Consider the following 13264-nt stretch of genomic DNA (forward strand, 5'->3'; position numbering starts at 1 on the left):
CGAAGCTAATTTTCAAATAGACATTATCTTTATTAACAAGCTGCATATTTGAAGTCTACTTCAAATGTAGTTGAACTTCATTCTCGCCAAAAAAAAACTATTAAAACTACATTCCATGACACAAAAACAGTATTTTATTTTTTAAATTATAGTGGATTTGGGCGTCTGTCATGACACTCGCTGTGAGAAATACAGTAAGCGGAGTGATACAAACAGTGAAGCAGTTGGAGTTTTATTATCACTCTAATATCATATTCTTATCAGACAATCAGATTCTAGGACCAGAAAGAACTATTGTATAAAATAGTATATAAGTAATACTAAAATAACAGATATAACGTTTTGTCATGCAGCGTTCTAACACACTTCCACAGCCATGATCCAGCCTGATCTAATTTCAGATCCCCGACTGAGCTTTAGTGTACTTACTAATGTTCCTTCTGATGATTCAGAGAAACACTGAGCTCTTCTCCGTCATTACTCTGTTTCCTTTGTACAGCTGCCAATAAAGCACATTAAAGCTCAACACACAGAGAGAGTGTGTAATTTAGCGAGATCACTGACTCAAGGTCATTAGTTAAACTCTGCTGATGGGTAAAGGGTTAGAAAGCTCTTGTATGAAATTACATAAATTTTCTGTTCAGAGTAATTTTAATGTGAACTCGTTGAGAAACTCGTTGAGAAAGTGCCGTCTTGAGAATGGCAGGCTTATTGTGACCCGCTGCATATTTATGACTCTTGTTTTCATACCGTTTCCATTATTCATGATAAGAACTTAATAGAAGCTAGAGGGGACGCAAAACAAAAACTCTGGGAGTCTCTCTGAGCTTTGAGTTTGTGATTTAATCTGTCGTTCACGTTGGGCTTTGCATGATTGTATTTGATAGCTTGTGTTTGGATGTGAGCGGATATCACAAATAGCCCTGCATATACACCTGTAGAGCGAGACGAGAGCCACCGTCGCCTCCAATCACACGCCGCTCCAGCGGCCTGACAGGGCATTCTGGGTAATTGGCTGTGGCTAAATCGCAGCGGCGCCGGGGGTCACGCACAGATCAGGCCGATTCGAAGCGAACGGGAGACTAGCGGAAGCGAGCTCAGGACAGCACACGCCACATCAGTGCGACGGTTTCACACGGCAGACACACGATCACATGTGAAGTGCGGCTCACGGTTAATTACTGTGATTCACGGAGTGCTTGGACTCTCAGCCGTTAACGAAGTGCTGCACATTATCCTGAAAATCAAAAGCATTGTGCAGTGAGTTTATAATACCATCCAAATATAGACTAAAACAGACAAAAACAGTATAATAAAATATTGATACATAATAAATAATGCTAAATAACACTAAACAATAAATAATAATAATAATAATAATAATAATAATACAATATACAAATAATAATAAACATTGATAAATAATAAATAATGCAAAATAATACAAATAAACAATGAACAAGAAATAATAATAATAATAATAATAATAATAATAAATAACACTAAATAATAATAATAATAATAATAATAATAATAATAATAATAATAATGCTAAATAATAATAAACAACAAAACTAATAATAGCAATAATAACAATAATAATACTTTTATACATATTAATTAATTAATTAAACCCATTTTCCTGTCACTGGTCTTGCTGTAAACTGACAACACAAAGCGTGACTCAATATTAAATGAGAAATGATTTGGAGGGACAAAATAAAATTAATTTCCAGGAGGGAAGATGACAAGCTTTGTCATGTTGATTTTATTGTGAGACTGAGATGAATGTAGATCAAAGTCTCATTCTGAAACGGATTAGAACATCAAATCCATCCTGCAGTTATAAGCGATTCACGTCGGGATGTGTGTGTGTGTGTGTGTGTGTGTGTGTGAGTGTGTGTGTGTGTGTGTGTGAGTGAGTGCTAATAAATAAGTTGCAGCACTTACTGAGGTTACAGTCTATCCTGATACAGTCTGGTGGGAGAGAGAGTGAGATGGTGAGATCAAATTAAAGGAAAGAGAGAGAGAGAGAAAACATTTCACATCCTTCAAAGTTGATTCTGCAGACATCTGAAGATCAGGGCCACCATCCGGGGACACGCTTGAGTCAGCGGCACCCGCTCCCTTCACACGCGTGTTAGTAACCGCAGGCGCTCCGCTCGTCTAGACCGGTCCGAGCCGGATCAGACCGTCTGACTGAGACTGTGCAATACTGACCAACACTTTACAATAACCACCCATCAGTTAACAAAGCTCACTTTAGCTCAGTTATATACATCTACTGAATCAGATTTAGTGTGGAAACTTCTTCTAAATGATCAACATGATCAAACTCTGCTGTTTCATACTCAATCTCCTGCATGTCTTCTGTCTCTGATTGAGAGTTTAGAGTGTTTTATCCAGTAAAAGCTCTTTTAGTGTAATTGTAGAAACACTTCTCGTGTCAGATCTTGACTGATTTTTATCAAGTAAGCATCAGAATAACGTCAGTAATATCTCCAGATGAACACTTACTGGACTGAAGCAGCTCAGCTTTACTTGATTCTCCATCAATCATGTTTTAGAGTCTCAAATCTGATCCTCAGGATCTTTTGAGGAGCGTTTGTTTCCAGAAGCTTTACTTTCACTGTTCCTCAGCGGAGGAATGATCTTCACAAGCCTCCAGAACATCTCACATCTTCACATTTTGTGTCAGAATCTGCTGCGCTGTTATAAAGATCTCACTGATTTACATCACACTCTTAAAAATAAAGGCTCCAAAAAGGTGTTTTTGCAGTGATGCCATAGAAGAACAATTTTTGGCTCCACAAAGAACCTTTCAGTGAACAGTTCTTAAATTAAGAATCTTTATTTTTAAGAGTGTACAAGCATCAGAATTTCATCATATAAATTATTTTAATATAATATATTTTTGAGTCATAAAATTGAGCTGTTTTCCTATTCTCACTATATCAGATTATATGAGCCATAAAAGCACAATAAAAGCCTATTTTCTTTGAATATTTCTTTAAATGTTTAATAAACTTTCACTTTTTTAGACTATTATGTGATATTTCAGGCTTAAGAGGTAAATGACATTAAACAAATACAACTTTTGTTTTTAATAATCTATTAGTAAATGTTAAATCAACATTAACTGGGATTAATAAGTGCTTCAGAAGTATGTGTCACTGTTAGTTCATGTTAACTAATGGAACCTCATTGTAAAGTGTTATCAACTGATCGCTGCATCTCCTGCTGCTCAGAGTTCAATCGCTTATTGCTCAGTAAATGATGTATTTGGTCAGCAGTCAGGAAATAAGAGTGATGAAGTACAGTTAACTGCTGTGCTGTTTCTCCATAAACATGAGTGAGGAAGATGAGCGTGAAGCGCTGCGGTCTGGACCTGCCGCTGTGAATTGTGGGAAGGGGTTTCACTGCACTCCTCAGCCAGAAACACATCTACTGTGTGACACTGAACACAGCGCTGAGATTTACACTGAGGAGTGTGTGTGTGTGTGCTGCATCTGCGGCTCAGGCTGAGGAGCGTCTCAATGTGTCAACCGCTACAGAATAGTGATCACAAACAGCCAGAGACCGTCTAGACTCTAAACACACTCACTTCAGACCTGACGCTTCTCTGCCGGATCAAGAAACACGCCTGCAGTCAATCTCAGATTTATGCTTTTGAAATGCATATGAACAACATCCTACTGTTTGGACACACAGTTTAAACATAAACTGATACATCGTACAGAAATGAAACGGGTCAGATTTCTGTAAGAGTGCTAATAAACTGAATGTGTTTTAAACACAGTAACAATTATATATTACACACAATACACTATTATATATGTATTTATAATCAATAAATCCAATTTGTTTCAATCTCATACATTAACTGAATACTATTTGTTCCACAGCAAGGTTATTATAGTTCATTATAATTTAAATTTTAATAATAATAATGTCTCAAAAATACAAAAAAATTATTTTATTTGTTTATCTAGCAACATTTATGTATTATACATATCAGGGTTATTATAGTTCACTAAAACTCAAACTAAACTTTAAAAATTAAAACTATAAAAATATTTTTGTTACTAGAAATAAATAAACAATCACTGAAATAAAACTTTTATTTCAGTTAGTTTCTCAAAAAATCTTAATTTAACTCCATTTACTAAAATAACTAAAACAAAAAGTACGTAGACCAAAAATGACAAAAAAACACAACAATGTTACTAAACTTGAACTAAAACTAAAATTAACATAGAAAGTATACAAATACTGATTCAAGTGATACTAAAATAACATTAGCCATATTCGTACCATGCTCATACACTTAAAATAACCTGAATATTCTTTGTTTACAACAATTTATGCTGATTCTGAGCAATTTCAATAAATGCATCTAAAAATATGATTATTTAAATGAAATTAAACAGACAAAAATAGTAAATAATAAACTATGCCATGATTTTTTGAGTACAAAGATCTGGTTTATTTCTGTATGACTGACAGTTATGCATATGTTTATTAGTTTGCTGCTGATAAAACTGTGTGATCCAGATGGATGGGAATTTTTCATGCGACTCGAACGCATCAATCAACTCTTATTAGGCCTGATTATGTGAGTGGCGGTGCATTAGCAGAGCTGGAGAGTGTGAGCCGGTCTCTGGCTGTTCGCTCAGGCCGCAGACAGACACCACATTGAAGGGACTCGAGGTTCCTCTGGAAAGCTCCAGGTGACTGACAGAGAGAGAGACAGATGGATGGAGGTCTTCCCGAGAGGCTTTCTCTCCCACCACGTCCTTTCCCAGGATGCACCGCTGCCCTGTGTTTGCCTCTCCGCCAGAACCAGACCCGGACCAGACCAGAACTACACTAAACTCTGCAGGAATCAGAGTCTGGATTCACAGAAAAACACCCTTCAAAGCAGACACGCTCACTGCAGCAGCAGCAGAAGATCAAACCCTGAACGCGTCGCTGGTTTGAACATGAAGGCTTTACAGTGACATGCTTTAGTTTTACACTGCTCTGCAGTTTAACTGGCTTAAATATAAATATGAATTAATTTGATGTGACCAAAACACACATATAGTGAGCTAAAATATTTGTTTATATTTTACATGTTTAAGTAAGTTAAGTAATTCTAGTCATTTTTTATTAGTTTTTATTATGTCTATATAATTTTTATTTATATAGTCAAACTAAAATGAGAAATAAAATAAGTTGGTAACACTATACTTAAAGCCTTTATGTGTAATGCATTATAAAAGTAGTTTTAATGCATTAATTATGCCTTGTAATGCACCTTATAATGCATTGTACAATCTCATTAATAATTGTAACCACAGTTAATACATTATAACACATATCAATTAATTCTTACAATATGCATTTTAAATTTGGTTATAATTATTTATGACAATATGTATTACAACGCACATTATGAATAATTATAATGCATTATAGCCTTTAATAACCCTTTAAAATGCATTATACATAAAGGCTTTAAGTAAAGTGTTACCAATAAATTTAACTTTTATACATTTTATAAATATCTTGCACAATTCTTCTAGTAAATGTGTCTTGTGATGATTTGTTACTAAGAAAACACTGATTACACTGAGACTCAGATGGAATCAGATTTCAGTCACTAATAACAGAGATCTGGCTACAAATGAAAGGGTTGTTCTGCCCTCTGCTGGAGGACGGTGTGGTTTACAGGCCGGGTGGCTGGCGGAGGACAAACACTGGGCGAGATCTTGAGATGGTTCAGGGGAGGAGAGGTCAGACAGAGACAGACGGGTAGTTACCGAGGTTGACAGTGAGTTTGACCCGTCCTCCGTCCAGCTCCAGCCGCAGCGTGTCGGCCGACTCTTTGGAGGTGGTGGCCACGAGCAGCCCGTACGCCCGCTGGGACATGAAGCGCAGCGCCACATCCTCCGCCTCCGTGTGCAGCGTGCTGGGCATGATGATCTTCAGATACATGCTGCCATCATAGCTCAGAACCGTCGCCTCTGCACACACACACACACACAGTAAACACAGCGCAAACACACACACACACCGTAAACACAGCGCAAACACACACACACACACAGTAAACAGACACACACTTACATATATAACCACAAATGCACACACACTCACAAAGTAAACTAACACACACACACACACACACACACACACACACACATAATATACAACCCACACACACACACACACACACACACTCACGCGTAAACACAGCGCAAACACACACACCGTAAACACACACCATATAAACACACCATAAACACACAATAGGAACTATACACATGATAAACACACACATCAAAACACCGTAAACAAACAACAAACCCACCATAACCACATGATAAACACATGATATAAACACAGACAATAAACACATGACAAACACACACATCACACCATAAACACATGATAAACACAGACAATAAACACATGACAAACACACACATCACACCATAAACACATGATAAACACAGACAATAAACACATGACAAACACACACATCACACCATAAACACATGATAAACACAGACAATAAACACATGACAAACACACACATCACACCATAAACACATGATAAACACAGACAATAAACACATGACAAACACACACATCACACCATAAACACATGATAAACACAGACAATAAACACATGACAAACACACACATCACACCATAAACACATGATAAACACAGACAATAAACACATGACAAACACACACATCACACCATAAACACATGATAAACACAGACAATAAACACATGACAAACACACACATCACACCATAAACACATGATAAACACAGACAATAAACACATGACAAACACACACATCACACCATAAACACATGATAAACACAGACAATAAACACATGACAAACACACACATCACACCATAAACACATGATAAACACAGACAATAAACACATGACAAACACACACATCACACCATAAACACATGATAAACACAGACAATAAACACATGACAAACACACACATCACACCATAAACACATGATAAACACAGACAATAAACACATGACAAACACACACATCACACCATAAACACATGATAAACACAGACAATAAACACATGACAAACACACACATCACACCATAAACACATGATAAACACAGACAATAAACACATGACAAACACACACATCACACCATAAACACATGATAAACACAGACAATAAACACATGACAAACACACAATCACACCATAAACACGTTATACACACACTTTAACAAACAATAGAAACTATAAACGTGATAAACACATGATAAACACACCATAAACACATGATATAAACACATGACAAACACACACATTACACCATAAACACATGATATAAACACACAGTAACAAACAATAGAAACAATAAACATGATAAACACAACATCACACCATAAACACGTTATACACACACTTTAACAAACAATAGAAACAATAAACGTGATAAACACATGATAAACACAACAAACACACCATAAACACATGATATAAACACAGACAATAAACACATGACAAACACACACATCACACCATAAACACATGATATAAACACACTTTAACAAACAATAGAAACAATAAATGTGATAAACACACACATCACACCATAAACACATGATATAAACACACAGTAACAAACAATAGAAACACGTGATAAACACATGATATAAAGACAATAAACACATGACAAACACACACCATAAACACGTTATACACACACTTTAACAAACAATAGAAACTATAAACGTGATAAACACATGATAAACACAACAAACACACACCATAAACACATGATATAAACACAGACAATAAACACATGACAAACACACACATCACACCATAAACACATGATATAAACACACAGTAACAAACAACAGAAACACGTGATAAACACATGATATAAAAACACCATAATCACATGATAAACCCTGGATTTTGGTTCTCTAAGGTCTTTGAAACAGGTGGTGCTTCACAGAGATAATGATTCACACATCTACATCACTTTAGCCTTCATACAGCACAACAATTATAAACAAACAAACGAATAAGTAGGGCAGCTAATGTCAAAAAGGTTTCCACTAACTGGATTTTTGAGATGTGTGTGTATGTGTGTGTTTCTACACTATGTTTACTAATCACATAAATGTAATCACATTCAATTTATATAACATTATATATACAAATTTGTAAGTAATTATAAATATACCTATTATAAACAATATATAAATATTGGTAACACTTTATAATAACGTTCAGTTGTAAGTCACTTATAAGTTAATGATGAACTAATCATTTACAAAACATGACTATGTGTTCATAAATGATTAGTAAGTGATATGATAATATTTGTATCTATGTTTTGTAGGTTAAGTTATAAATCATTAGATGATGATGAACTTATAAATGACTTACAACTGAACGTTATTATAGAGTGTTACCTAAATATGTATTATTACCGCAGAATACAGTTTCATGATCAGTATGTTGAAAGGCATCAAATGGTGTCAATTTGCCAACCATTGACACGTCTGACAAATAATGAGGACCTTCCTACAGTACAAACACACACTGAGCACATCTGATCTTTAGTGTAATTCTGTCCAGTGACGCTTGGTGGCAGTAAAGCACTGCTCTGCAGCCGCTTCTAACCGGCCTTCAGAGATCAGCAACATGACACACGGTAAATAAAACAGCTTTACTTCACAGCACAACATCTGGCTGTTGGAAATAAATATGTTTAATAAAACAAACGGGCTTCTTTTAAACAGTCGGCAAATGCAGCCGAATCCAAATCAGCCCTAATTACCCACCTGCTCGAGCTCTGACAGCGAACACTATGAATCAAAACCACGGAGAGAGGAAATATTCTGCGTTGAAGGCCCTTGAGCTCAATGTCAGCGAAACACTCAGACAATCTGTGGATTCAGAGCTGCAATGCTGCTGTTAGAGGCGTGGGCCTGAGACGGAGCAGCTGGTGTCGTTAAAGGCGGCACAGATGGTTGTGGTGAGCATCGCTGCTCCAGTGCTTCTCCCGGCTCGTGACATCGGCTCTTTCCCGCCAGCATGAATCAGGATGCCACAGCCAGCCGAACGCAAAGAAATGAAGCGCGAACGGCGGTGTTTCGCAGCTCTGTGTGCGCCTGATAAAAGCGTCACGGATGGGCTCAAGCTAGTGCTAAATATAACCACTGAAAGAAGCTACAGAATGCGACTTCAATGCAATATAACACAAGATTTACATATTATCCTGTCAGATCTGGACAGCTGACCGAATGTGCTGCATGTCTTTTAAGTCTTGCCAGTTGAAACATTTATGAACCATTTAATTGCAAGAAGACAGAACTCCATACATAACTCCATACATGCTCACACACACGTAAAGCCGCCTCATTCAAACCTCGCGTGAATGCTGAACTGAGTTCTCTTTCGCTTCTTCTTGCACTTGAATCCACATATAAACACATAATTGTCAAAATGCGCGTCTTGGCGAGTAACATGGTCGGTTACGTCTTAAGTGTATGTAAATTGTTAACATCAAAATAAAAATGTAGATGAGTTTGTTCATTGGAACAGATTTGGAGAAATGTCATAAATCTACCGAGAGAGCAGCCGTCAGAATGAGAGTCCAAACAGCTGATAAAAACATCACAATAATCCACAAGTAATCCACAGCACTCCAGTCCATCAGTTAACATCTGGAGAAGACAAAAGCTGAAACTAATCCAGCATTAAGACGGTTTTAATATTTGTTAAGAGCTGTTTAAACGCTGCTTGATCTGTGCAGATTTCTCTCCTGATTAAGACCAGAACACTTTTTCACTGGAGGAAGACTTATTATGGATTATGGACTCAATGTATTTTAGTTAAAAGCGTCTTAATGCTGGATTTGTTTCAGTTTTTGTCTTCTCCAGATGTTAACTGATGGACTGGAGTGCTGTGGATTACTCGTGGATTATTGTGATGTTTTTATCAGCTGTTTGGACTCTCATTCTGACGGCACCCATTCACTGCAGAGCATCCATTGCTGAGACACTGATGCAGTGCTACATTTCTACAAACCTGATGAAGAAACAAACTCATCCTGATCTCGGATGGACTGAGGGTGAGCACATTTTCAGCACATTTTCATTTTTGGGTGAAGAATACATTTATATTTAATACAGTGCAGGCTCCGCAGTGTTGTTTTACTTTTGATTACTTTATTCAGTTTCTGTGCCTGAGTACTGCAGTTATATCTAGCTGGAAACATCAAGCACTGTTTGTTTCATTAGTAGCTGTGTTCTCTGGTTTTACCCACCGATCTCACAGTTGCCTCCCAGGAATCCGGTGCCGGTGCAGTCGCAGATGTAGCGGTTCCAGCCCTCCTTGCACTGTCCTCCGTTGGCGCAGGGGGCGCTGCTGCACCTCTTCTGGAGCTCGCGCGTGCAGAAGCTGCTGACGCCCGGCACGCTCTGGATCTCCGCCAGACGCCGCACGTCTCGACTCTTGCCGTCTATGAACAGGTCGCGGACGCAGCCCACGTAGCCGTAGTTGAGCAGCGCGGTCCAGACCTCGGGCGGCAGGATCAGGCCCTGACCGCTCTCCGGTAAACCACCCAGATACATGTCACTGTCCAGGTCCAGGATCTCACTGCCCTCGTTAGAGCTGAAGGGAATGGAGCGGCTGTTGACGGAGATGGAGCCTGGCCAGAAGATTCAAGAGTCAAAAAACTTTATCATCTATCAACCAGTAGCTATGTTTCCATCCATCCACCTATTTGTATGTGCACTTTGGAATATCGCATAAAAAAACACTGGATGGAAACCAGTTGAGTAGGATAAACTACGATGGAAACACATTTACTGAATAAATTCCTCCATGCAATGCGCATCGAAAAAGTCATGTGAGTTTGCGCTATGAGACGGGATAACCTGACTAGCAGCGGACCGATCTTGTTCACTGCATCTATATGTTGTTATGGTCGTTCTGAAATACCCGAGTAAAGTCTGTCGTCAAAGTATTTCTGTGTAATTGTCTTACTTTCGATAGTCCACTTTAGACATTCTACTAACTATAAGTAACTACATGTCAACTTACATGTCAACTAATTCTCATTAATTTGCAACTACATGTCCACTAACTCTCAGTAGGGTAGGTTTAGGGTTAGTAGAGTAAGTTGACATATACTTGCAAAGTTTCTCATAGTCAGTATGTTGTGGACCCATCAAAATAAAGTGTTAGCAGATATTAAGCAGACAGTCTACTAATACTCTAATGACTGCTAGTTGACGCATAGTTGCAAAGTTACTTACTGTTAGTAGAATGTCTAAAGTGGATGATCCAGATAAAGTGTTACGTCCTCCTCTGAAAGCAATGGCGGCATTTATTGTGTTTCGTCTGCTCGCTCTGAGACGCAAGTCATTCATCATAATTATTATATTCAGTGGCTTCTCCTAGTTTTCTTGGTGATATACAGTGCAAGTTTATCAGGAAGGGACGATTTTGTTCTCTTGGACTCGTTGGATGGAAACGGTGCTTTATTCGCAAACATTTTATGTGATATTCATAAATTTAACTCGAATCTTTGGATGGAAACATAGCTATTGATAGAAATTTGTCTTAGGTAAAAGGCTCACATATACACAATACAAAAAAGCTCACGCGACAACCAAACCACAGTTAATCCACAACAACTCCTCTAGAATAAATAACAACAAACCTAAGATACAAGATCCTGACAAACTGCTTGGCCTTATTTAGAATATAAATTGCATTACTATAAGCCTTCCTTCTGGCCAAAGGAGTTCTGAACTGACAACCTGATGCTGAAAGAAGTAATGCAAAGCATGAGAGGGGTCCGCAACAAAAGCTGCTTTTCTCTTTACACTGTTATACAGATCTAACAGTTGAGTCTGTGGGTACCCAATCATTTTAGATGCCTGCCTGATTACGCTTGATCGTTTTTTATCAAGAAGTGTGCATGAGCGATATTTCGGCATGAGCGCTGCTCTCTCGGCAGATCGCAGAGATTTATGACTTACTCTTAATTGTCTATTAAGCTGCAATTACAGAACTGCTGGACTTTCTTCCCCACAGGACACACGCCCACCTCCTCTAGTCTTACACTCGATTAGCCCATCACAGCAAATGGAGCAGCCTTTGGCAGCGTCGATGGGGTTTAACAGCGTCTCGTTGGCCGCGCTTTAGCAGCGATACGTGCTGGAGTGAATGCTCTACAGCAGCCATATTCCAAACCCGTTCGAGCTCAAACTTCAAATTTCTGTAGCTCAAACAATAGAGTGTGGCGTTAGCGACGCTGAGGTAATGGGTTCGATTCCCAGGGAATGCAAGAACTCATACAAACATTCAATGCAATGTGAGTCGCTTCGGACAAGCGTCTGCCAAATGAATTAATGCACTCGTTATTTCATGTGTATCTTTGCTCTGTTGTATTTATTTGTGCTAGTGCTTGTGATTTGTGTATTTGCTCTTAGTTTATTACTGAATGTTTACTTGTCTTGATAGGTATAGGCTGAACTTTATATTAGGGCAGTAGATGTTACTGTGGTTTTAAAACTGGAATTGGGAATTATGAAATTATGTTAGTATCTAAAACATTGGTGTCAAAACCTTATTTATTAGAATACAAGGTTAGATGGGTGAAAAACAACGAAAGCAGTAACTATTATTTATTTATGGACGATGGCTATTTATACACTTCTCTAATTAACACTGATGACTTGCAGGAAAACAAATAAAATATTTAATGTTTCTGTAAGTGTTTTATTTTGATTTTTGATTTTATATTATTTGTTTTTATTTTGATTTTTTTTTAAATAATTGTTGACAGTGTAGAGCTGCATGATTTGGTCCAAAATGTAATTATTTTGGCATATATTGTAATTGCAAATAGAACTGCCATATGATAGACATTTAATCTCATAACAAAATGTCTAAAATTGCTGTTGCTGAAACATCCAGAGAAAATAATCAAAGAGACCATTTCAGTAGTAACAATAATAATAATTAGTATTAGTATTAGTATTATGTTAAACTAATCATAAAAAAATAAAAATAATAATAATATGTGTCCCTGAAGGACAAAAGCAGTGTTAAGTCGCTGGGGTATATTTGTAGCAATAGACAACAATACATTGTATGGGTCAAAATTATACATTTTTCTTTTATGCCAAAAATCATTAGGATATTAAGTAAAGATCATGTTCCATGAAGATATTTTGTAAAT

General features: G+C 37.4%; 1 protein-coding gene across 1 annotated transcript in view; it reads right to left on the reverse strand.

The window, feature by feature from the left end:
- The window catches only part of LOC107714885 (neurexin-2-like), a 368434-nt gene that overhangs the window by 184634 nt on the left and 170536 nt on the right, over positions 1–13264 (reverse strand). The window contains exons 8-10 of the mRNA XM_016520877.1: positions 10337–10720; positions 5805–6008; positions 1951–1977 (exon numbers count right to left, since the gene is read on the reverse strand). Of these exons, the coding sequence (XP_016376363.1) occupies positions 1951–1977; positions 5805–6008; positions 10337–10720 (615 nt within the window). The remainder of the gene's footprint in view (positions 1–1950; positions 1978–5804; positions 6009–10336; positions 10721–13264) is intronic.

This window comes from Sinocyclocheilus rhinocerous, unplaced genomic scaffold (genome assembly GCF_001515625.1).
Source record: "Sinocyclocheilus rhinocerous isolate Xijiao unplaced genomic scaffold, SAMN03320098_v1.1 scaffold1892, whole genome shotgun sequence".
Lineage (NCBI taxonomy): Eukaryota > Metazoa > Chordata > Actinopteri > Cypriniformes > Cyprinidae > Sinocyclocheilus > Sinocyclocheilus rhinocerous.